Here is a 26,226-nt window from a genome sequence, read left to right as displayed (position 1 = left end):
TCATCGTTGTAGCTGTTTTTTAAGATATATCTGTACTTTTGTGTTGGTTTGTTTAAAAATAAATATGTACTACGGAATATCTTGAAAAAATTCACTAGACACAATATGTATTGTTAATATCTTTTTCCCCGCAATTATTACAGATAAACAGTAGCACCAATAAATAAAATGATAACAAATATTAAAATTAAAAAAGGAGAAATTCAGGATGTAGAATTTTCTATTGTTCCTTTTTTTTTTACATATATAAAAAAAATCGTAGCGTCTATTTAATCCGAATCACACATATACATAGACATATATATATATATATACACACACACACAGCCAAATATATATATAGTATGTAGATGTATATCTAACCCTTGTCTCAATAGGAATGTGTAGGGGTGTCTGTTAGAGAAACTCAATTAAATAACTACCTAGAACATGCTACTGAGTCTGCCAACAATTGGGGAGATGGGTTGGGGCATAGAAGGGTTAAACTTATACACAATCAGTTAAAAAAAAAGGAGGTATGGTTTATAAATAGTTGAAATTAAATATTAACAAGAAATACTGAAAAATCCCTACTCTTTAATTAAATTATGTTTAATTTCTAATTTAAAAAGGGATATTAAATAAGTATATAAAACACTTTCTCTTCCCGCCTCAGAAGCTTCTGTCTTGAGCACGACGCAGCGTGACTATATACATGATGGATGCAGGCACACCCGCGTGTCTTCCTCCTCCTGAAAGCCATCAGCGGGCCGGGGAATTCCTAGTGGTTAGTAGTCACTTGTGGGGAGTCTGTTTTTATACCGCCTTGTCTCTTGGGACGCTTTCATTTGGTACATTATTAGGCGTTGAAAGTTCAATTGCAGGTGGTGGCTGGCAGCATTCTAACACAAACCAAGTATCCTTTTGATTATTGTTTTTTTAATCACAGAACTGGATTATATATATCCACATAGACATACAAACACTCATTGGTGTGCGGGGGGGGTGTGTGTGTGTGTGCATACTGGTGCATATTACAGATATAGAGAGAGATGGCCAAGATTTCAAAAGAGACTAGTGATTTGAGGTGATGGGTACCCAACGTGAGCCTCCTTAAAGAGGCCTGGTGTTTTGAGAAGAGGTGAAAAATCAGGCCTCAGATGAAGCACCCAAAAAATGAAAGCACCCCAAATCACTAGGCACGTTTGAAAATCTTTACTGTATATATATAATAAGTACAGATAATTAGATATACAGACACACACACACACACACACACCCCTACTGTGTATATACTTTTGATTAATATCCCTTTCCAGAAATGTTCCATCCGCATCTTGGACGCTCTTCAGTGGCAGCACTGTGCATGAGGAGAGCAGACCGTGCTGTCTGGCTATGCACGGGTCCCCATTCTTGCTTCAGCGCCCTGCAGGCCCATCTGTCGTTTTGCAGCCATCAGGGTGAGAAATCTAGTTTCTTGGGATACTTCCTCAAGGGGAACGGTTCGTGCGTCAGCTGCCCACCATCCTTAAGGCCAGGCTCTACCCTCGGCAGAGTTCCTACAGCAAGTCAAATCAACGCAAAACGTACACTGACATCCCGTGTCCCAGCAAGGCAGGTCGTGAGACGAGTAGGGGCGAAGGTTGGAGGGAAGGAGGGGGAAAAGAATCCTCAACCACGTAGAGGGCCCAGCGTGCCAATCCGTTTCCTTGACCTTTGACCCATAAAACCCCAAGGCACCGCTCTCTGGAATCCCCTGCCCCTCCTCTCTGGCTCTTCTCCTCCTCGGCACAAGGGAAGAGAAGGGGCTTTGTGGAACGGCCCACGCAACACAGAAACAGCGGCGGCCGCACGAGTCAGTCAGAGTTAAGAAGGCTACACCCAGCGCTTTCGTTAAAGTCCCGTCTCAGCTTGTTTCTTATGCCCCAAGTAGCCCGCTTGTGTCCACAGCAGTCGAGTATATCCAGTGAAGACACCAATAACATTAGCAATGTTAAAAAAATTCAGTGTGTGTACGTACACACACACACGCACACGCACACATACAGATGTGGTTAAAATATATATACATATATAGATGTATGTATGTATGTATATATATATTTATACCTACATATACGTCTGTATGGGAATCCCATAAAATACACCCCTATAGTCTTCCTGGCTCTGTTATTTAGCAGCATGAAAAGAAAAAAAAAAAATAAAATAAAACAGGTCAAAACCCAAAGGTGAATCCTGTGCGGCGGGTGCCTCGGGGAATGTTCCTTCCGGAGTCCATCGTCCGTACTGAAAGTGCTGTGCTCTACCGATCCTTCATTTTAGGGTGCATTTGGATTAGGGTTTTTGTTTTTTTCCTTTCTTTCTTTTCCCATCCAGGCAAGAAATCAAGCTCCAGAAACAGGGCTGCTCCCCCCTTCTTCTCCGCTGCTCACCGTCTCGGCTTTTCACATCTGCTGGGCAGGAGAGGGAGAAAAGAGGTTACATTTGTGTGGCAGGGAGGGCAGTGACAAGTTCAAGACCGCACTGCGGCTCTGTGGGGATAAGCCAAAGGCACCACAGGGACCCAGGTAGTGATTCGTCCCGTACTGGAAGAGGGAGAAAATCACTGAGAATATCAACCCAGCCGAATCACAGTCCCCTGGGTTCTTAGGTTGGGGGTGAGTTAGGAACAGAATTACAGCTGAAAAGCACCTTCTCCCTCCTCAGCCTTAAAACCCACCCTGCTTCCCATCTGCCCCTTCTCACACTCCCACACCAACTCATGTGCACAGAGACTGGCCGACCCATGCAGAGACACTCCCCACAGCCCAGCTCCCAACTTCGCCTGTGGTTCCTGTTGGAAGCAGTGCAGCCAAAACAGCCTCATGCAGGCAAGAAGATGAAAGGAAAGCGCGTCTCATTCCACTAGCTGCTGCGAGCAGGGGTTAGTGCCAGAGAACAGCGGCAGCCACTTGTGGAAGCAGCAGGAGAAACGAGAGCTGGCCCTGCCCCGTAGGGCCCAACTTCAGAAACTCCAGCGGGGAGAGAGGGAGGAACTTCAGCTTAACCAGCTTTAAATCCGGAAACAGCTAAATCACCCGCTCCCATGGCTCCATCCTGCGCTCCCGGCCAATGCACTGACTCTGGAAACCTCTAACCATGCCACTCACCCCACCACAGGGAGGGCTTGGCAAGAAAGACTAATAATCCCTCGAGCCAGGAAGGGTTTTTTGTTTTGTTTTTTTCACTTGGGAATATTTCCCACCCTTGAATTCTGAGGGGATGATTTCCAGCTGCTCCTGGGAGGGGGAGAGAGGTGGTGGGAGATAAAGGTCAAGGGCAGGGAGCTGTCTGGTCTCACTCTCTGTAACTCAAGAAGAGCTGGCTCAGCTCTGCCCATAGCACCAGTCACTCTCCCGCTCAGGTTACACCTCCCCCCTCAAAAAAAAATTTCCTCTGCATTCACAAGCCCTGGCAGCACCAGAAGCCTGGGCTTCCCGGGGTTTGGCACAAAGCAGGATGGCACGATGGTTTCGGGATGTAAGCACCTCACTCCCAGGGATGGCTGTAATACACGGACGCTGGTCAACCACAAAACTACCACCAGGCAGGGGACAAGATGCCTCAGCTTCCAGCCTCTAGCCACACAGGACCCTCGTTTTCATAGCCCCTTGCCCTCTTCACCCCCAACAGAAACAGCCTGACACCCTCTTATGGGAACCGAATCTTTGTGAATCGAGGCTGGAGTTTATAGCCACAGGCTGGTCCTTAGCAGTTCCTTTTACACATCTATACAAAGATTCTCTCACACACACCAGCAGGATCCTCAGCTGGTGTCAATCAGCATCGCTCCACTGAAGTCAATGAGGCGACACTGATTTGCACCAGCTGAGGATCTGGCCCACAGTTTCTATGCAGGTCTGTCTCCAGCTATAGCTATGACTGATAGAGAAGACGTAAGTAGGCTGAAGACACTCACGCAGCATAGACAGCTGGATGGACCCAGACCACACTGTCTCTCTGTAGTCCTATCATACATGCAGCCAGAAACAGTGACCCTGCCTTGTGTACACTATAGACAGGTACTCCTTTTCTTTTTGCAACTATAGACAGACACACCCACAGACACACCAGGTCTCGTGGCACAGCCTCACATGCTCTCATCTCATTGTTAGGGCAGGTAGGGAGCTGTATGCACACCACAGGCCAAGAGTTCTCTCCCTGGCATTTAGGAGCATGAGGGTCAGGAGAACTGCCGGCTCTAGGGGTGCGTGGGGGAGGGCTCAGGGGAAGGGAGGACTTCCTGGACTGTTTCCAGTCTCTCCAGAGGGGTGTGAAAGAGTCACCCTCCAGATATACCAAGGGATACATTGTCTATGCAAAAGGGGGAGTCTAATCAAAGTGCGAAAGAGGAGCCATGTGCCTTCCCTAAACCAACCAATGGGCAGTATGTACACTGGGATGTATGTGGGGTTACAGGCTCGTTCTCTGCTTAACACAGCAACACAAAATCCACCAGGGTGTCCTGCTAGTGGGTACGCTGGCCCCAAACGCCCCGTCTGTGGGAGCGTCCCATCCGATCCCTGCCAGCACATTCGAAGCTCACAGCAGGCCTGTGACAAACGGTAAACGCTGTCCCCTTTCCATTGCAAGGTGGCCCTTAGTACAGAGGAAAGGAGTGACCACAGAGCATTGGTGCCAGAAGCCAGCAGGAAGCAAGCTCCCTCTCTCTCTCTTTCTCTCTCTTTGGGTGTTTCTCTTTCATCCTTCAGGACACAAACCTGCAAGTGCGCTCGTTTAACTCAAGCTGCCTCGACTTGCAACGTGAGTCTGTGAATTTGCAGGAACATTTACAGGTCTGGGGATCTTGTACAAACAAGTGCTTTCTCCTCTCTGAGCAAGGCTCACAGTGACTGCAAAAAGGCAAAAGGAAAGAAGTCTAAGCTACAGCGCTTCAGCAGGAAGAAAATACACATGCAACACCCTACACATCCAAGCAATCCCCTGCCCCCTCCCCGCAGCTCCCACACGGCCCCATTGGAGCGTCGCTGGCTGACGGATTCGCACGGCAGCGCTCTGACAGGCCCGCAACCTAGTTGCGACAACACCCACTTGCATTAGTGTAAAGAGACAGAAAACAGGCTCTCAGCACGGTATTCACCAATCCCGCATTGGGTCCAATCCGCACGGGGGACAGGGAGGCGAGAGAACCTCCCTGACCACGGCTGTGTTAGCAACGGGCCCCTGAAATGGAATGTCCACGCTACAAAGAGGCCAGCAGCTAGTCGGTTAAACCCCTGTGGTCTCTCCTCCCCTGGAGAGGCAGGCAGGGCTCAACTGTGCAGTGAGGGGAGAGAAGACCCCTGCCCCTTGCTGCTACAGTCGAGTTTTGTCTTGTCCTTCCTTGGGGACTGGGGGATTTAATTCATTCTTTAAGCCCCCAGCCCACTCCAGACCTGCCACCTGAGAGACTATCAAGAGAAAGGGTGTGAATTTACAATGCAGAATTGTGTGAATCAGAGTGAGAGAGAGAGAGCAAGAGAGAGAGAGAAGCCACCAAATCCAGCAGATGCAGAGAGCCCCCCTAAGTTACCCAGCGCTTCCACTGCTCCCCTAGGCTCGTGTTTTCATCAGACACACACGCACATGCACAGCTGAGGCCAGCCTCCTGTTGCCCGCCTTGCCGCAGGGACTGGCGGAGGACAGAAGCCAAGGTGGGAAGGGGGATCACACAGGCGCATTATAAGGAGCGACTGCAGTGCAACGAGCCCGCCCAGCCACCACGTTCCTGTGCCCTCGGAAACGACCACAGCTGCTCGTCAAAGAGAGGAGGTGCCAAGCAAGCAAAAGCCACCTGCCCTGAGCTGTGCTACCCCTGCCCAGTGCCACCACCAGTGCTTCCCCGCAGGACTAGGAGCCCACCAGTGATTCGGAGGGGAAGGGGGGAGATTTTGAGTGTGCTGCAAGCGGGCTGATTGGTTTGGGACAGAGTCTACGAGCACATGACACAAACGTACAAGCTGAGCGGTTTGTACCGGCTTTTCTTGCGCTTTCTCTTTTGCCCCTTCCCCATTCCTCGCTTTGATTTTCTGGAAGAAAAACCAAAAAAAAAAAAAAAACCAGAAGAGAGAGAGAGAGAGAGAGAGAGAGAGAGAGAACGGAAGAAAACCGAAAGGAAAAAATACAGCCATGTGTGTCCATTGGGGGGAGGGGGAAACACCCAGGGCAGGGCTGGAGAACTGGTCTCTGGGATGATGTGCTCATCACACCATTTGCACTGGCTTTCTCACGCTCCCCACCACAACCACAGGGGCAAAGAGCCCTTCAAATCAAAGGCTGCCTGGACCCAGTCCCAGCATCCTATTGCCCTGCTGCTACCGCCTCAAGGGTAAGAGGGCTTTCCGGGCGGAGGAGGGGCGCAGAGAGACTCAGTAAGCGTGGCCCAAACTTTGGGAGGGCCGGCAACAGAGTGTCCATCACTGACTGACAAGAAGGAATCAGAACAGAGCAACTCCCCTCCTCCTTGATAAACTAAAGCACTGGGTCCAGACATGCCCAGATGTGCAAGGCAAACTGCATCGCCAGTATTCCAAAGGGAACGTCGGTGCGGCAGAGAATTCCACCGCGGTGACCAGCCGGGTCAGGGTTAATACGTGCTGGGACAGGGTGTGGAAGCTGCCCCGTGAGGGCAGGGGGGTTTCCCTGAGGGAAGGGGCCCTGTGTTAATGCTTTGCCATGCGAGCCTCGCTACTGAGGGGTAACGAGTTGGAAGTGTTTGGTCAAAGCTCTCCCAGCCCTTCGCCCCGCACCCACTGCCCTCATGGCAGCCAGGGGCAGCCTGGCATAGGCAGTAGCCTGCTTACTTGCGGGGGCAGGACCCTGCAGCACTAAGCACGTCGGGCACCCAACCTGTTTCCCTTTGCTGCGGCAGCTGCATGGGCAGATCGAGTGAGTGATTCCTGCAGGCAGGTGAGCAGCGGGGCAGGAGGAGTCAGAACCTGAGTCACTCACTTGCTCATCCTTGCTGCTGGCTGGCTCCTGACTGTCAGCCCATGGCTGGGAGCTCCAGGGCTCCCACCCACTGGCAGCTTCCTACCGGCTCTGCATGAAGGAGGAAGAGGCCTACCCTAGTTCTGACACCTGGGAGGGGAAAGAGACCTCTCTTTGCCAGCCAAGCAGTTTCCAAACCTCCCCCTCCCCATTTCACCTGGCGCTGCCCAAGAGAGGAGCGGACGGAGCCAAGAGACTGACTCATTTTACACCTTCTTCTTCGAAATCCATCCATCGCTTGTGGTTGGCAGGCGGGTCTGGGAGGAGCCGGCACCGATCGGGCTGCCGACGGCAGAGCAGGGGAACAGCCTGCTCTGCCCCTCCAGCTGCACTAGCACCAGTGCAAGGGACACATGTGACACGGAGACACTAGACAAAGTCCCAGGGTTTGTCAGTCGAGTGAGTCCTTGCACCGAAGCCCTCCTCCTCCCCAGCTCTGCCTCCTCCCTCCCTTCCCCAGCTCAGTCCACCTTGGCTGGGTGGAGAAGGGCGAGGAGAGGGGGTGGGAGGACCCTGAGGGTAACTGGCAGGGCGTTTCTTGGGCCCTGTTCAAGCCTGTTTGCTGGCACCAGCAACTGAGTGTTCATTTCCTTCCAAACTCTCTCCTAGCTGCGAGCAAAGAGAGCGTCCCAGGAACACAAGGAGAGTCGTGGGGTGGGGGGGGGTGGGGGGAGGGAAATGTCCTTTGGGGGAGATTTCCATGCCTTGCAGACTACAGAGAGACATTAAGGACAAATGTACTTGGGGGGTGGGGGGAGGGATGGAAGCATCAAGCACAACAGAGACTTCAGTCCGATCCAAACCAAACTGTCGCTAGCGTGCAGGAATGGCATAGAGAAGGGGAGGTGCTGTGGGTCAGGTTAGCGGAGAGGGAATGCTGCACAAACACAGGGGAGCAGGCCGGCTGCTTCGCCCACCCCGTACGGCACCAGCGCTCACACGGCCCCAGCTCTCTCACACCTTCAAAGCACAAAGTCACTCGGACTGAACCACCACTGCACACACTAGTCCAGAGAGAAGGAACCTCGGGAACGTCAGCCTGATGGAACCATGAGCCGAACTCCAGGGAAGGAGGGAAGCAACTCTGGCTGCACAGCTGACCAGGAGGGTGTTCTCTCTCGTTCTCTCTCTTTCTGCCTCACCTCCCCAAGCCCCAGCTCCATCACTTCCCTCGCTGGCACTGTGCAGAGCCGCTACCCCAGCCACGTGCAGTCCAGCTCTCCCGCTCCCAGGGAGGGGTCGTGCTTTCCTCTTTATGTATTGATTTGTGCTGGGTGAGCGCAGGATCGTTCATTCCTCCCTGTCTGTTATCGTCGCTGAGAGCAGATGGCGTCAGGGTAATTTTCGTGACCGTTTTTGGAAAGGTTCTACCCTGACCCCTTCTGTGCAAATCACCTGCCCAAGCAAATCCATAAGTTTGACCGAGATTCTACCTCTCGCTAAAGCCTCTGCCAGGAACATTCCCACATGCTGCTAGGCAAGCTAAAGTGGCTCCTTTCCTTCTCCCACCCGCCTTTCAATGAGCAGTGTCCAACCCCATATAGTGTTCGCCTTCCCTCCACCAGGCCTCGAGTGCAATCTCTTCCTGAGGCCAAGCGCGGCTCTTGTTCAGAGAGAGAGAGAGGCCCTGCCAGGAACCAAAGCTGAGATGGATAGTCTGGCTGCTGAAAGAGTCTCTATGCAAGCTGATGCGAAAGAAGCCAGCAAGCTCTCACCAAAACAGCGGGAAAAAGAAAGGCAGCGATTGCCAGTGACCACAGCAACACCCGGGTGCTGCACCAGAATCCATTCCTGAGTGGCACTTAACTCCATTCCAGGATTTCTCTGATGCTCTATGTAATGTGTCAGGGAGCCACTGTCATGGGGGGTCAGGCAGGGAGCAGACTCCTGCAGTCTAGAATAAGGAAGAACCACCACAACTGGATTTCTGTGCCCTCCTGGAATGGATTCAGGATACAACCCCCTAACAGCACCACTTGTTTATTAAAGAAACAGTGCCTAAATCTGAGCATCTCCTGCTGTCAAAGGAGCAAAGAGGGGGAAATAAACCACCAGCCAACCACCAAAAGAAAAAGGAGGAAAAGGCTCGTCACTTACTTTTCTTGTTTAGCTTTGACGTCTTTCTTTGGTCTGCAGGGCAAGAGAGAACAAATGCTGGCTTAGAAGGGAGCCAGTGGCAGGCCCTTACTGTACTGTCCTCCCCTTCACCATCCCAGCCCCGCCTTATCCCCCCAAGGACAGCAGTCCCACCACTGTGCCCTCGGCACATAGGCCCCATCTATCCTGACTGGCTGAGCGGCCTCCCTGGAGGGGTTTGTCCTCCATTTGCAACCCGTTGGCAGCCACGGGGCTCCATGGGACATGGGCTATCATCAGCCCTCCCCCGTACTCTCCTCCAGCCCCCCAGCAGTCTCTAGAAAGGTGGTGACGTCATTAGCGAAGGACCCTTTCCTCCCCAGCCCAGCTGCCCCTCTGCGAACCAGCTTGGAGCAGACCTGCAGCCCCAGGCCAGGGTCCCTAACCCCCAATGCCAGTAAAAAAGAAAGGCCGGCTCCCCGTGGGCAGGTGCATTCTGAGGGCAGCTGGTGCTCTGGAGATCCCCAGCGTGGCTCCATCCTCACCTGCATTCACATTTACTGTGCTGTAAGAAGCTCATGTGCACTATGTGCTGACTCTGATGGGGTTTAATTCTCATTATCTGGAAGGAAAGACACAGAGAGTCACAATCATGGGCCAGTCGGGGCGGATCGGCATCTCTGCCAAGAAGCACAGACAGAAGAAACATTCCCAGCCCCCCCCCCCCCCCCCCCGCTGTCTCTCTGAGGAGGGCACCAAAGCTCCTAATGGTGCTTCCAGGCGCATCCCCCTGGTCAGTGGAGCCCTTTGCTTGCCTGGCAGGAAGCAGCACCAAGCTCAGCCTAGGGCTTTATTTTTTCAGATGTGAAGTGGAGCTGGTGCTGGTGAAAAGTGCAGAGTGACAGCCCTGGATGCTGGTACAGGAGCAAGGGCAGCTGTGCAAGCTTCCCCCATGCTGCCCTGTCCATAGATTTCTCCCCTAGTGACACTTCTAAAGGCCGACACTTGCTTTGTCAGTACCAGGCCCCTCTAAGACCGACAAGAAAACAGCCGATTTCACAGCAGCCACAAAACTGCCCTCAGCTGGAGACAAACTTCAGTCCCTACCAACAAGAGAGGCATTTAAACCAAGATGCCACAGCCCACTCCTGAGCTCCTGCCCCATCCTGAATTCAAACTGGTGCCTTCCAGGTGTAAGGCCCTGGGAGCAAACTCTTGATCCCCTGAGTCGCCCACTCCACCCAGGCTGCTCGCGCAGAATAAAAGCCACTGCGTATCAAGACGTGAACCATTCAGTGCTGCAGAGCCAGGATTCCTGCACTCAGTACTAGAATCATCCCTGCAGGGCCAGCTTTTGAGCTGGTGTCAATCAGTGCAGCTCCAGCGAAGTCACTTAAGCCACGGATCTGACCCTCTGTATTTATACTGCACTCATCATGAACCCAGCTGGGACGCTAGCACTGGTGCTTCCGGCAGAGATCTGCTGATGTGCTCCTGCCCTCAATGCATGTGCACATCGGTCAGCTCTGGTGAGTCCAGTGTGAAGGGGCAGGAAGAAACATGCATCCCTATTTACAGCACCCAGCATAACGGGTCATCGATCCCGACTGGAACCTGAGCTGCTGCGCAAATATAAATAATAATGCAAGGTTCTCAACACACAATGTCAAATTTGGCTCAGGTCATGAGCATAATGAGTGTGTTTGGTGTCAACATAGTCCCGTATGGTCTCTTGTCCATACCACAAAGCCACTGCAATATTTACAGTCTCTGCTTGAGGGGTCCAGGGCTGGAACGGGGGTGGGGGAAGGCTGCAGGTCAGGAGTGAGGAGCTGTGTATGGGGAGCCCAGGACTGGAAGAGCAGAGGCAGTGCTGGTCAGGCTCAGGGCCTCAGCGTTGCTGCGTGGGGGAGAGGCGGGAACCCGGCCAGTGCGGAGCTGCAGTGGCTGATCGATATGGGGAATGCTTTCACAGAGAGCTTCCTGCCGTACGCCTGGCCTTCACCCACACGGCCAGCCTCTGACCTTCCTGAGCACTAAATTCAGCAGCTTCAGAACAAAAGCACAGAGACTTTTCCACTTGACACTGCAGCAGCAGCATTTCTTAGAGCCCCTTCCCACCCCTGCTGGGCCATTGGCGCTAACGGCCCAAATCCCCAGCTCCGCGGGTAAAGGCTGGCCTGACACACTCTCCAGGGGAGAGAGATCAGAGAGGGCATCCTCTTTCACACTACACGCAGCCGCCTTATGAGCAAGTGCTGCCTGATACAAATACCAAAGCAAGAGTTAATGTGGCACAAGGGGCTGGGAAGATTCCCTACCCGGCCTCCGAGATCACACCAGGAAGTCATTTGAAGCGCTCCCTTTATAATGCAGCTTCTCTGTCTGTGGCTAGCAAGTTAACTCCACTGACCCAGAAAATGGATTCTCCCCTTAACCTTAAATGGAAGCAACTCCTGTTAAATCTGCTTGGTGCGGCCATGGGAGATCAGACCCCCGAAGCAATGTCTCATCACACCAGCCTTTGGCTAAAAACGAGACTGACCACCCCCCTTTCCCCTCCCCAAGACTCCAGGGGAGGCCCATCTGCCTTCTTTGTAGAGGCCTCCCTCCCAGACAAGGCTTCTCCTCCTCGGCTGCCTCAGAGCGAGCAAGTTACAGTGACTCAGGGGATGCCCAAGGGCAGGAGGCGTCCTCCCCTCCGCTACCCCCATTCTCCAGCCATGCCCTCACCTCCATGGTGACGTTGTGCACTTCCACGGGGACACATTCTAGGCCCTCGTCACCACAGCAGCCCGCACACCTCAGCAGGGGTACGCAGGACGGCTTGAAGATGTACTCCACCTCATCAGGGTACTCCTGGAAAATGTCCACCAGGGTCTCAATTGTCCTGCAGAAGCTGCGCTCATAGACCTCCAGGAACTTGATAACTATGAGGCGGGAGGGAGGGATGGAGAGAGAGAGAGAGAGGGAATGAATTAACAGCAGCTCGGCCTGGGAACACTCACACCTTCCCCTTAAAATGAGAGAAGCAGTTGCAATTACTGATCCCTCTGCCCTTTGCTGGGGCCCCTGCTGCCCTGATCTGCCTCTGCAGTACAGAGTCCCTCATCTTCACCCCACCAAGCTGAGGGGGCCCCACACTGGTGCAAATTAACTTCCCAGATAACCTGTTAACTCAGTAGGGGAAGAGGGGCTCTTGCCTGAATTAGACGCTGCTTCTGAGTAGAAGTGGGAAGATAACTGTCTAGGCTGATCTAAGTCACCTGGCCCCGATGCCTCCTCTACCTGCCTCCCCCGTTATCTGACACATTCCATCGGATGCCCTGCCACTAAATGCCTTAGCTCAGCCAAAAAGCACCTGACACTGAAACAGATGGTTTTGGGTAGGGGTGAGTCATTGGTAGGATTTATCTTTCACCCCGTTCAAAGTGTCAAATTCTCATCCAATGGACACTGGGAATGCCATAAGCTAATGTGGGAAGTGACTCCCAAAAGGTCAGAAGAGAGGGGACAGACTCCACCCCTGACGATCTTTGGGAACAGAAGCTCCCTTGGGGTGAAGGAGAATGGGTGTGAATCATTAAAAGTGCATTCCCACTCCTCCGTGCTGTCCCTCCCCCAGTCTACCCTCCTGTCCACCCACCCAGAGCGTGCCTGTCAGATCCAGAGCATCCGTTCCAATATGCCACCTTCTGCAGCACTACACTGCCTGTTAACGACATTTGCCAGAGTGTCAGTCCCTAATTCCCCGGAACCTCTCAGCAATGCCACAGTTTCTCAGTCCAGGAAATCCAGGGTCGGCCATGGAGTGGAGGAATCAATGACTCTCAGCATCCAGGGTAATAACTGGGCCACATACCAGAATGAGGTGGAGTGTGGTGCAGATCTGCCTTTACTTCCTCCCTTTCACTCTCAGTACCCAAGCGAACTAAACATCAGGTGCTGGGACCCTCTCTGATTTCACAAGTGTTTCCCAGTGCTCCCCTATCGGGTGCCAAAGACTGATCTCATCGCTTGGTCAAGGAGTGGAGAGATTTAAAGAGATGATAGATGAATACACGTACAAAGCCCTGTTCTGCGGATAGCAAATGCACGGCACCCTATAGTCCAGCATGCATTCTAGAGAGGAAGTTTCAAAGAGCAGAGGGAGAGTGTATGCATAGGAAGACAGTGGCTGGCCTGTGCTGTTCTCCATTAGAATGATACGCCTGCACTGTATGCACACAGTCCTGTAATGGTGAGGTCGATAACCCCATGTGATAAGCACAAACTGCTTGCATCATGGAAAAAATGGTCTCTACTAAGCATTTCTGGAGTGGCCTGAACCTGTGACAAACTAGCATAAAGGTTATTTTGCCACAAAAATATAAAAGCTGCAGGGCTCTGAGCTCAGGGCCCACAGTTAATTGTTGAAAGTTAATTCTAGGTCATGCAGAGCTGAGAGTGTCACAGTACTGCTGGCAGCGGGTGCGAGTGGGAGGAGTATCTGTTTAGGAATTGAACATGTCAGAGAGCACAAGCACCTATTAAAAGGGAAAGTGGCTCAGGGAAGGGAAATGTGACCGGCAAGACAGGGACTGGTTGCTAGCATTCTTCCTCCAGAAGAGTCATTCCCCCTCTCCTTGGCAAGCCTGCCTCTCATCTCCTTCCCTGTCTTGTCTCTGTCACTTCCTTCTTCTTGTTCCCTTTCAGGGTGACCTTAACCTTAAAAAGAGACTACCTCTATACGGTAGATTTAAACAATTTAGCCCCTGGGAAATTACGCAGGCCCAGAGACAGGCATGGAGGCGCACTGCTGATTATTCACACCCTCCGAACGTTAAGGATCTGGGAACTGTCGCAATACAAATAAGTCCAGGATAAAAATGCGGATGGATCTGTGCGGGGGTGGGGGAGTGGGGGAGGGATTGGCTACATGTGCCAACCAAACACTACTGCATGTGCTAGTCTAGTCATGACAGGCAGAAACTGAAACTGACTGGAAACTAAAGTGAAACTGACCAGCCTGCTTCCATTGTCCAAACTGAGTGTGTCAGAAGGGAAAACCAACAGCATAAATGGTGAAAAAATACACTTGGCTTTTAAAAATTCATTTGTTTTTTTTATAACCTAAGGGGTTATTAGCAACATAAGGAAGGCGATTCCATTTCTAAGGCCAGGTTTATTGGTGGACTCCAAATACACTGCTTTGCCAGAACAGTACCAAGCAGCTGGATCATGCCAGTGACTGCGGTCTATAGTTTGGTTTCAGAACTGCATTTGTAGTTTCCTTTGCAGAGTCTTTTGTTTCATTTGTAAAGTCTCCAGTCCTTACACGTTCAGCAGTGCCCTGACCATAGTGCTGGGGATTCAGGGTGCTGCCAAACCCAGAATGTTCGCAGAAGAAATCTCCAATAGAAGCCGCAGCCTTTACTTGCTGCTGTTTTGGGTGTTTGAATATGAAAGATTATTTTCAGGAGCATGTGTCAGCTTCTGAAGAGGGGGAGGGGAATCTGTACCCAAATTTAAATCAGAATATCCTGCCCACAAAGGGGCTGATCTCGCTAGATGCATTGATTTATTTGAGTTTAAGGTGCTCAATACTTAGCAGGATCAAGCCCAAATTTGGAGCTGAGTGGTGGAGAGAAACATGCTAAAAAGAGGGTGGTGCTCAAAGAATGGGTCTGTGATTGGTTCACTGCTGTGCCCATCGCTGGCTGAGCAGCTATATATACATACTGTTCTTTTAAAAATAAAAAGCGCAGCCACAAGAGCTGGTGGCTTCCTTTATTTATACCAGAAAAATCTTTTCTCGTGGAGCAAACAAAGAGTGTTTGTCTGGCTTCTCTACAATGGCCTGTGCCACAAAATCATGTGGAAGGATAGCGGAGCAGCAGGGGGCTAGGTCTACCATTACGGATAGTCCCCAAATTGGATCAGGTCCCCAGATGTAATCCTGGCTGAAGTGGGTGGGTCAGTGAAGAAGCCAAAGAAACAAAATGACCTTTCGTCCCAGGACCTTTATGAAATATGAAGCTGTATGACTCCCCTTGTGGAGTAGCTGAGTATTATCACCCCATTGCATTGAGGGGGAAACAGAGGCACAGGGAGGGAGCAAGGGGGAAGGAATGGGAACTGACTTCCCAAGGTGTCGGAGCAAATCAGAAGCAGAGCTAGGAAGATAACATACGACTCATGATTTCTAGTACCCTGAGCTAACCATAGACATATTTGCATCACAGAACTAGGAATAGAACCTATGAGTCCTGATTCCTAGTCCCCCTGCTCCAATCAATAGACCAATCTCTCTTCCCTTCCCATCACCATTCTTGTGATGTGGAACCAGGAGTGGGTGGAAAGTAAGAACCCTCCAGGACAATAGGCACCGTTGAACTCCTCCTCTCACCAGTAAGATGGATGGGAGCACAAAGGGGGCACAGACCAGGGTATTAGCTGCCACTCATTTCTACTACTAGCAGAGGGTCTGGGTACGAAAATGAGCCTTGCAGTGGGCTCAATCCTGCTTCCTCTGAAGTCAATGAGACTTTCACTGTTCACGGGGCAGTCTGCCAGCAAACCAGAAATGGATGACAATGCAAAATGGACACCATGTGACAAATCCAGCCTGCTGGAAATCTCTGGCAACTCTCCTATGGCTTGTCATGCCAATAAAGTTATTGAAATTGAAACTGAGTGTGGCAGGGAGGGGTTCAGTCCCTAGGTGCACTGCTAGAGCCCCCTGCTGCCCTTCTGTGGGAATAACACCAAGGGTCACAACCTGCCAGGCCATGCCAATCAAGATGAGGATAAAGACAAACTAGGGCCATGGATGACCATTGCCAGCGTGACAGTGGCTTTCTCCAGCATGAAGGTGGAAAAGAATGGTAACCCTGTCTGAGATGTGGCACAGAAGGTCACTTCACCCTACTGCTCCAAAGTCCACAGCACTGTAATCCCCAGTCTGAATCAAGAACTACAGAGAGAAAGCTGAGCCATTAAAATATAAGGGGTCCCACAAGTCAGAAGTGGGCTACCAAAGCTTGCCATCTGATAGCTTGGTGCCTACTGCAGTTCTAGTCTATACCCAGATTTATTCAGCCCTCCGTCCAAACACCTGATTTACTGCCCATTATAGTCTTCGAGCAGCTGGAGTTATCTGAGATAGCAATGACTTGAGAAGCACCAAGGTCTCACTTCCTTTTATCTAGTACCCCCACAGGTACTAGACTGCCAGCAATGAACCCAATTGAATTAACTGGGCTATGGTACCACTAATACACTCTCTAGGCCTGCTAGCTCAAACAGAGCAAAAGGGAATGTGTTTTAGGTTTGTCACTATATAGTGCAACCCTCTCCTCCTTCCAAGAGATCTGGCTGAGAGTCTGGAAAATTAGCCCTCGCTTCTTCTTCTTCTTCTTCTTTTTTAAGATGAGCTATCTTACTGGCTCAGGAAGATCCAGGTGCTGATTGGTCCTTTGTCTGATGATCAGATCTTATCACTGAGCAGGGCACAGTGAGTGCGCATGGGAAAGAGAAGAGGGAGACAGGCAGCAAAGATGACAAACTCCTTCCTGTGACATTAGGGAACTATTCATAGCCACTCAGCTTTTGGTAAATTGTGGGGGTTTTTTTGTTTGTTTGTTTGGGGGCATTCTGGGAAATTTGCAACGGGTTCATAAGGATCTCCGCAATATGTTCCATTGGACTGATACAGCCAGTGTCCCTCTATGTCTCCAGAAAAGATGAAGGAAGGGAAAAGTCTGCTCTTCAGACAGGCCTACCTGTTTCGCAAAAGGGCTTTCCAAATTAAAGAGCAGTTCTGACTAGTATGAAGCCACAAAAGGGTTAAATCTGGGGTCTCACATTTCAAGTCCTATTCTCTCCTCCCCCCCCCCCCCCCCCCATATGCACACGTTGCTCCTGCTTTCCAGAAGGTGGCAGTATTGGTCCTCAGGATCTTCCCAGCAGCTTGGCTCAATGTCTCCCCCAAAGCACCCCATTCCCCACCTCCCAGAGCTTCTGCTCTTCCTAATTGCTTGTAAGCCCTGTAGCTGTTGAGAAGAAAGAGGCAAGCCGCTTACCTTCATTGGGTTTCCTCTCCCCATCCCCAAGGGTCGGAGCGGCCTGCGACAACTGCAAAGATAATAGAAAATTAGTCAAAACCCAAAGTAATTATCCTGTCCCCAGGGGCGGTTAGGGAGCTGAACCGCTTCCCAGGGTTCTACCCTCCAGCTCCAGAATGATGCGGTAACAATGCCACTGGAAGCAACAGTGTTTCGGAGCATTAGTGTAGCCTTTGGATGCATTCCAGCCCCCCTAGTTCCATCCCAACCCTCTTCTCCCCTCGGAAAATAAAGCAGCCACAAAGGAGCATGTCTGACTTCCCTGTTACAACCTTACAGGGAGAAGTGTTGCATGCGGAGAGAAGTTATTAGTAAAGGCTTTTGCCGGCTTTGAGGGGAAGTGTTCCCCCCCTCCCCCCACCCCATGTGACCGCAAGACAAGCACAGAGAAACCTTTGTCTTCTCTTTCCTCCAGAGCAGAAGAAAATGAAATAAAAATAACACCTTGGGCCTGGGCTTAAAAAGGAGTGTGGGGGGCAGAGACACAGCATCCAGGCAAAGGCAATTCACCCCAGCATGTGTATGCGTGAGAAAGCCAGAGAGGGCACTTGGGAGTGGAGTGGGTGGAGATCTGGTTTAGTGCAACATCACTTTAAAAAAGAACACAGAGAAATTAACTGCTCAAAGGCATTTCGAATTATTAAGGTCAAAAAACAGAGCGGGAATCTGGGCGGGGGAGAAAAACAACATTGGTGACCTTCTAACGCTGACATGACAAATACGCTAGGAGATTTGTCCACGTTCATGTTCCAAGGAAAGTTAGTGGAAGGTATTTCAAAAAGGGGCCTAGGTTACAAAGCAGGCTAGCAAGTGCAGACGGATTGGGTACTGCTTTTAAAGGGACAACAGCCCTATTTTTTCTACCTCCCCTCTCGCTCCTAAATTAGTCTCTGTTATAAAGGTAAATCATTTGAGCTGGCATTATGTGGCGGGGAGAAGGAGGGTGAGAAAAGTCTCATGGTTTGAAAGGTCATCTCTGCTCTTACCATGTTTGCCGCTGAGTGGTGGCGATGGTTGGCTGTCGATATTTGGCTTTCTGCCAGAGTGATTAACTGTTACATCACTCTCTCACATAGTAACTGCCCAAAACTACCCTTGCGCACTCCCACTCCCCCTGGCATGAAGGACATTGCACACCTCAGCACAGTGGGGGCACAGATCTGGGCCATAGCCTCTGTGCTACAGAACCAAGACTAGGCCCCTGAGCTCCCTCTGTCACACTTTCCTAATCAAAAAAATCCCCCTCCTGCTGTTTTTGTAGTGACAAGAGACACTTCTGAGTAGCTGACACAGGCACTAATGGAATTAACTAACCTGCCCCCCAACCAGAGGGAGAGCTGGAGAGAAAGCATTACAGTGTTTTATTAGAAAACCGTTTTACATTTCAGGTGAGACCTTAAAAACCCAGCTCCTGTCTGCTCCGTGTGAGCATTATAACTCTGATGGCATTTTCCATAAGGCAGACTTCACCCTGCTGTCCTTGACCAAAAACACCCACTCACTATTTGTGCAATGTGCTGCCATCTACATGTCCTCCACTCCAGAGACAGCTGCATTTCAGTGGAGCTGTATTAAAGTGCTTTGGGATGAGTGGTGGTATAGAAACGCAATATATTATTTATCACTGATCGTATTAGGCTTTTAAAAAAAATAATCACTGTCATCTCACAAATGACCAGGTACGGGACTGGAGCCAGCCAGCCCAGGACAATGTCAGGCCTGCCAAACAGATCAGCTACCTATATGCTTCCACACAGACCCACACACAACCTAGCACCACCAGCTTTAAGAGGAGGGAGGAGATGGAGCTTCCAAAGCAGGAGAAGAAGCCCCTCTGCCAATTATTCCCTAGGGCCTGTGTATAGCTCCTTCTAGCTAAGGTTCTGCTGATCTGCCTCCCAACGCCATTGAAGCACATAAGCTCCTGGCCCTAGGTATAATATGCAAATCCAGCCTTCAGTCACCCAGTTAAGGGTCTATTCCCCACTGGGGAAGAGACGCTATCTGCCCTCGCTCGGCGTTAGGGCTGTGATATCAGCTTTAAAAGAGGACTCCCAGGAACACTGTCATTCCTGAAGGGTGAAGGTCACTGCAACAGTACAAACAAAATGGAGGAGGCAGAGGCTGCAGCAGCCCTCCAGAACCAGCCCATGCCTGAAGACCAAGGGCCAAAAGGGACAGAAAAGCATCAGCTGTGCCCTAGCAAAGGAAGGAAATCACCAGCCAGATCAGTCTGTTCAATCTACAAGGCACAGAAGTACTGTTAGGGTAGGGTTTGGAATCAGGCAGAACATGACCATTGGCTGCTACTGAGAACTGCCTTGGAAACACCTTTACAGCTCAGCTGTGCCTACTCGCTTTCTGGGGCCACTGGCCTCCCCTGCCACATGCCCCCCACGTCACTGGCAGGTGTCAGGAAACAGGTGTAAGCAGCACATTTTCACTCCTCACCTGCAACACAGCCCACAGCTCGTTCTTCAGCAGAACCCACCATCCCACAACCAGCACCTGGAGCAGCAGCTATTCTACCCATTCTAGGAAGTAACCAAACTCTAACCCATGATTTTACTGTGATCAAGGTGTGGGAGCGCATGTGCAAACTGCTAGCTAACGAAGTCTGCAAACATGTTAAAAGTCATACAACAGTCTGGGAATTCACCTGAACTGGATTGCTGTGCGTGCCTGAAATCAACCCCAGATGCCACTCCTGACTACCAACTGGCCCGGAAAGAAGGTGATTTCACAGCAGGCCCTCCACTCCTTGCCTTTGGATCTAGGAGGGCTTCTGGAATTATTAATAATACAATGTCTCCCTAGAGGCCCTGCTCCACTCTCACGTATTTCTCTCACTCCTTTTCCCTTTCCAATCACTGCTACCCATGGAGACTGTCTGTTGAGGCAGCATTGCTTGGATGGAAGGCAGCTTGCCTCATATTAGACCAGGTGGCTATGTATCACAGAAGGGGCAACTGGAAAACAAAAGCAGAAGAGCCCTTCAGGGGACAACAAGGCCCAGTGCCCTTCGGTGGGAGCCTGAAGGTCATGCTGCCTGGGCTCTCTCTCCTCTACTGGCTTTTGGAACTACTCATCATTTCCGTAATATGATTGCTTTCCATGTTTTTCTGTGGCATGGATGCAGTCCCTGAGTTAGTGGCAGGTATATCGCCTTGAGGTAGGGGTTGTATAAGAAGAAGCTTCTGTGCTATTTGCAGGTTGTTGAGAACTTGTGGTCTGAAATCAGAGAAACACTCCCCAACACAGAGTCAGCTCCTGACTCACCCTGTCTGTATTTGCACCTTCTCTGTCTCCTGTCTGCTTTGCTGAGGGATCCAGTTCTAATGCGAAGCAAGTTATTCTCTTGAGGAAGAGAAAAGGTTAATTCAATCGTTCCCCCCACCACAACCCTTTCTCTTCCTTCCCCTCCCCCTAATCTCTGCAGGCTCATTAAAAGAGCTTTGTAACTGTTTGGGGCTGGAACAAACAATCCAGCCACTTTGGGAGGGACTCTGGGACGGGAGTTAAGGCACTTTCAGTCTTAGGCGCTAGAAATTCTTCTCAGAGGTTTCTACGCAAGGGGGAGGCTTTACTGCAACCTTTCCCCATTGTACATGCAGAGAGAGGTCAGTAATCCTGCAAGCTGCCGGCAGACAGCATGGGGACCTCTGAAACAGAGCAGAATGGGGCAAGAGAATCTGGGTTTGTCCAAGAATTAGAGATCCTCTGGGATGGCAGTGCGGAATCCCCCTTTTTGCTCCCAAGACTTGCTCCTGTTAGTTTGTTCTCAGAGCAAGAGCGAAAAGCAGCTTTGGGGAAGATGACCCGCTGTGGCCTGTCTACTCAGTGTGGAAGGGGCTGGGGAAGTTAGTTCTCCTGGTGTTTCCAGTGTGGCCTGGCTCATAGACACACCAAAAGCAGGAGCCTGGTCGGTGTGAGATCATTAACAGTCTAGTCACAGGCTCTCTTTCCCTCCCTCCCTCAGTGTCTGATCACTGCCGGACCCCTATGGCAACACAGCTGGTGTACCCAAGGCTCTCCACATTCCACGACAGGAAGGGAAGAGCTCGGGCTCCCAGGATATTCTCTCCCTGGGGTCACTCCTAGGAGGCTGCAGTTTAGAATCAAACCCATCGAACAAAGAAATGATGGGGCCGGTCTGTGCTTCCCTGTTTTCAAGGGGAAAGGGGCTGTGGGGAAGTCAGTGTACCCTCTCCCAAAACCCACTGGCCACACCTGACCCTGAGAGCAGTGGGGACAGGGTGGCAGGGCCAGGGCTGGCTAACATTTGAGGAGGGTGGTATTCTAACTGCATTCTCCCCCCCCCCCCCCCCCATTACAAAGGATACTCCCTGCAAGTAAAGCAGGACACCTGCAGCAGCACCGCCCATCCCAAGCCACCAACTCACAATTTCCCACTGTCCCAGCCTCCCTGCAAGTCGTGATAATATTACTAACAGCCTCAAGAATGAGTAATTATAACTCTGCCTTTACTAAAGCGGCACTGGAATACCAGCCTCTCTCCTCTGCATTTATTAAAGCAGCACTGCATTACCTGTACCTTGCTTTTCCTGGGAGCCGGGGCCAAGGCTTTATTTAATTCTCCCCTGCATGCCTGGCTAGGTAGATAAGTTTATTCAGCACCACTGCCTGATAAACAGTGGAGATAAAATATTATCATCAAAGCGCGAACCTCGGGTCCTGACACAGAGTAATGCTTTATGCCAGGCCCACGATCATCGCAATGCTGCCTACGTGAGATCTGTCTAGCACCAGTATTTCTAATGTTCCCACCACCGTAGTATGTAGGCGACCGACAAACAAATAAGGGCAGAACTCACGTCTGTCTGCAGGAACCTGGCGGTCTGTCTGTCTAGGCACTTATCTGGCTCCCACGTCTGTACTATCGCAGGAGCATCTCACAATCTTTAATGCCTTAATCCTCACAACACTCTGTGAGGCAGGGATGCCTCTTCCCTGCCACTCTGTTATTCCTCCTTATTTGTTCCTACCTTTCCCCTCTGTCTCTTTCATTCCTTGTCATTATTCTCCTCTGGTGAGGAGAGACTTTTGCGGAAGGCTTTTTGCACTGTGTTCTGAAAATGGCCAGACTTGGGTTCCGTCTGATTTGCCGGCCTCAAAGTTTTTTTGTTTTTGTTTTTTTTTAAACCACCTTAACATGAGACTAGCCAAGGACAGGCCAGTGATATCACCATAACTTAGCACATGACACTCTCCAATAGGAGGGAAGCCTGGTTTCCTATCAAGTGCAGGCTAATCTGCTGCTGTCACCTAGAAAGTGGCACTATAACAGGCTAGCAACAAAGCATGTGATGCCTGCCAGACTTCAGTTACATCTGAAATGGCTTCTAATTGAGGAGTTACCTTCTAGTGCCAGTGCTGAGCAAACAATGTGAACAGCAGGTTAGTTTACAAATGGTATTTATTCTCACACTGGAGGGCCTGGCCCTCAGTGAGGGCCTCCCCAAATTCCTGAAGACAAATGGTAGAAGAAAACTAACTTCTTCTTATCCTTCCAATTATAATATATGCCTACCTAGCCAACCTATACCATATCACCTGGACGCTCAATCTAACCCGTTTAAAAACTTGGCAACACATCCCACTTGACTCCCTTAAAAAGAGACAGGGTTTGTACAAAGAGGTGTATTTTTTTAAGGAGGCCAAACCGATTTCTGATCCTTGGGAATGCCATGGAGGCTGGGGTAAAAGTAGGGAGAGAAGGGGGAAATCGGAGTTTTGAAATCTCAACGGGGACATGTATTTTGCAAATCAGTCTGGATGAAATACAGAATCCATTCTGTCCCCTTTGATCTCTATTTGTTTTTCCAGCAGCGAGGTGTTCTCGGAGCGCCGGGCAGTAACATGCCCGAGAGATCTAACTAAAGACAAATAGGGCAAAACAGCCTTTTGCAATGTCAGGAGACAGAGGACGAGGCTTACAGCCCAGGCACGGTGCTTCCAGAAGCTGATGCAAGAAGTCAGCGTGCCGCTTACATGCCCGGGGAGGGATGACGGGGCCAAGCACGGGGATCATGTCCGCCTGTGAATTTCAAATAAAGCTCCCAACTTCTACGAAACTCCACAGGCAACAAATCCGTCCCATTCCCAGGAGGAAGAGGAGAGTGGGCACAGGCTGAGCAGCGAGTGGGAACCGGGACTCCTTCAGGAACTCATAAAATCCCGGACCTCCCCCCGCAAGTACAAGGGTGCCTGATGGCCACTACACTCAAAGTGCATGTGTGTGTTCACGGTAGCTCACACACCTTTCTCTAAAAAAAGAGCAGGAGGACTTGTGGCACCTTAGAGACTAACCAATTTATTTGAGCATGAGCTCTCCTGAGCTACAGCTCACTTCATCGGATGCCTGTCTGTCTGTGTCTGAGGGCGTGCGGCGCCTAGGGATACTTCTGCAGGAGACACACGGCACTGCACACACTCGTGCCCTTGCACACGCACGCGGAGACAGCTGCACACGTGAATTCCATACACCTAGCCTGGGCACGGGGCAGGCGAGGGGTGCTCGCTCTGCCACCGGCATCCCTGAGTTCCCAGCCTCGAGGCACGGTCGGTGGCAGCCGCAGGCGGGGGGAAAGACCACGCCGGGCGGGGGAAGGCGCCCCCTACACACACACAAAGCCCCCCACTTACCCCCCCTTACCTTGGCGTTGTGGAGATAGAGCAGCGCCGCCAGCCCCCAGTGGATCCAAGTGAGCAGAAAGTTCATGATTCCTGGAGCAGGTCGGGGGAGGGGGGTGGCTTGCTGAGCTTTTGCTGTGTCTCTCTCTGGCCGCCTGTCTCCTTCCCTTTCTCTCTACCCCTCCGTGCCCTCGTCCTCCCTCTCCTGGAGCCGCTCTCCTGGGTGATTTCTGCAAAGCTTGCGGCCAGGGGGAACTCTTCAGTCTCGGGTTTCACCCCTCCATGAGCCCGGCTCTCTAACCGCCAAAGAAACAGACACCCTCCCCGCTTTTTTTTTTTTCCTCTCTCTCTCTCTCTCTCGTTCCCTGCACAAAGCTCAGCCTCCTCCGTCCGGCCCGGTTCCGATCCGACCCCCGGAGGGACAATCCAAGCTCCAAACGGCACCGATTTGTAACAGATTTCCCCTCGGAGAGGTAAGAAAAACCCACGCGCGCGCACACAAAAAAAGTTTGCCCGAAAGTTTTCAATGCATTTTCCAGTCTTCGGGTTGGTTTCCTGCGGCTGCTCCCAAGCTGGAGTTTCCTTTCAGGGGAGGGGGGCTGATCCCCGCTTTGGATCCCTGGCTCGGCCCGGTTCGGTTCTCCCTGCAACTGGGAGGGATCGGGGGGTGGGGATTGGATCCCTTTCCTTCTTTCCACCGCTTTCAAAATCCAAAGTGGCCGGGGAGTGGAGGGAAAATCCAAGCCGGTAAGAGTGGGGGCGGGGGGAATAAATTAATGAGTGGGTAAAAATAATAATTAATACCAATAGCAAATCCCACCGCACAGGGAGAGCTGCTCCTCCTAGTCTGCTCTGCTCCCTCCTGTGCTGATCTGGCTCGCTCGCTCTCCTTTCTTGGCGGAGAGTCTGGCTGCACTTTGCTGTCGCTCGCTCGTGAACGTCAGGCAAGAGCCACAGCCCAGCGCTCTCTTTCTCTCCCTGCCTCGCTTCGCCCTCCCTCTGCAACTGGAACTGCACTGCTCGGCTAGCTCCGCTCCTGACTCAGAAGAGCTTACTAAGCCCCGCCCAGCTCCACCCTCCTCCCCTCCCTCCTCGGCCAGGGGGCCCAATTCTGCAGCCGGGGGAGAGGGGGGGGGACGACGACGTTGCGATTGGCACACATCCTGCTCCTTCCGAAAGCCCGCTGCAGAGTCGTGTGGTGCTGGCAATCGCTTGCAGCCAGAGGAACTGGGGATCCGTTCCAGGGCCCCCAGCCGCTTTCATTTTCCCTCCCCCCCCCAGCCCCAAGTCACGATTGCGTTCCCCCTTTTGTCAGCCCCTGTGGGAACGTGTTCAAAAAATCAGAATTCACCTTGTGAACGGGGCTGGCTCCAAACCAAAGCCAAATGCATGGGGGCGTGGGGGGGCACTATCTCCTCCTTGCTAATCCCCAAAGGGCCTCTGACCCCAACATCCTATGATCTCTTAGCATCTAGGTAAGGGAGCATTCTCTCCTCGCCCATAGGTTTGACTTCCCTCCGGCCTGTGTGATTTCGTGTCAGCTCAAAGGACCTGTGGGTGCACACTGGTGTGCTGTGGGGACCCTTCTGACAGACAAACCTCAATCTGCTTCCTGGGGGTTAAAAATCTGTGTAGACTAAATGTGGACCCCACACACATTCCCCAGTCAAGATCCTTCACTCCTGCCACCCACAATATTTCATCCTTTGGAGAATACTGTTTTTATCCTTCCTTTTTCTTGCAACAATTTGCATGTGTTAAACTATAGATCTCCTGCCTCCTGGCACTGGGGTAGATTGCATGTTCAACCTGGGCAAATTCCTTGACTTCACCACAGAGTGCAGAAAGGGGAAGGGGGTGGAAATGGGGAAGGACATATTAGAAAGCAGTTTATTTCCAGTACCGTGCCACTAGGCCTGCAATGATACAGAGAAGCATTGACTCTATAGAGGCACCTGCTGGTGGAGGAAAACACACACAAAAAATCATTTTATTTCCCTTTGTGGTTCTTCGATTTACACACACAAAAAAATCATTTTATTTCCCTTTGTAGTTCTTCGATTTGCTCTTCCTTTTGTTGTTTTATCTTGGAATCCCTTTTGTGTTGCTGTCTCATGCAGCATTCACCAATTGGGGGCTCAGTCTTGCTGATCCGGTCTAAGACTTGGTCTGAGTAAGGACTGACTCACCTCTAGCAACTGCAGTGGTGGGCTCCTTGTGTGCACTGCAGGATTTGCAGCAGAGGGGGAGAGGTCAGAGCTCTGTAGAAGCCTGAGGAGGGTCCGTGGTCCTGCTTGCAACAGGGCGGGAGGGTTGTTCAAACATTGCAAAAGACTCCCTCCTTTTTTCTAATTGTTACAAAGACCCCTTCCGAGTCAGCAAA

At 51.3% G+C, this 26,226-nt stretch overlaps 1 protein-coding gene and 1 long non-coding RNA gene across 7 annotated transcripts in view; one reads left to right on the top strand and one right to left on the bottom strand.

Annotated features, from left to right (window-relative positions):
• Positions 1-24,867, bottom strand: VEGFA (vascular endothelial growth factor A). Of its 6 annotated transcripts, none has more exons than XM_073338480.1 (8): positions 23,866-24,867; positions 17,148-17,199; positions 11,818-12,014; positions 9,630-9,706; positions 9,106-9,138; positions 5,976-6,047; positions 4,740-4,871; positions 1-2,429 (listed from the first exon to the last, which is right to left on the bottom strand). In XM_073338480.1, the coding sequence occupies exons 1-8, from the start codon at positions 23,929-23,931 to the stop codon at positions 2,408-2,410; spliced, it is 651 nt and encodes a 216-aa protein (XP_073194581.1). In that variant the 5' UTR covers positions 23,932-24,867; the 3' UTR covers positions 1-2,407. The 6 variants fall into 6 exon arrangements, with proteins under 6 accessions (XP_073194581.1, XP_073194582.1, XP_073194584.1 ...); XM_073338481.1 differs by having other exon boundaries at positions 5,994-6,047; XM_073338483.1 differs by lacking the exon at positions 4,740-4,871.
• The window catches only part of LOC140909366 (uncharacterized), a 29,245-nt gene continuing 26,909 nt past the window's right edge, over positions 23,891-26,226 (top strand). Inside the window, exon 1 of the long non-coding RNA XR_012158187.1 lies at positions 23,891-24,316. This is a non-coding gene — a long non-coding RNA (uncharacterized lncRNA). The remainder of the gene's footprint in view (positions 24,317-26,226) is intronic.

Source organism: Lepidochelys kempii, chromosome 3, assembly GCF_965140265.1.
Source record: "Lepidochelys kempii isolate rLepKem1 chromosome 3, rLepKem1.hap2, whole genome shotgun sequence".
Lineage (NCBI taxonomy): Eukaryota > Metazoa > Chordata > Testudines > Cheloniidae > Lepidochelys > Lepidochelys kempii.
The sequence above is the reverse complement of the archived record's forward strand: the minus strand, read 5'-3'. Positions and strand labels throughout refer to the sequence as shown.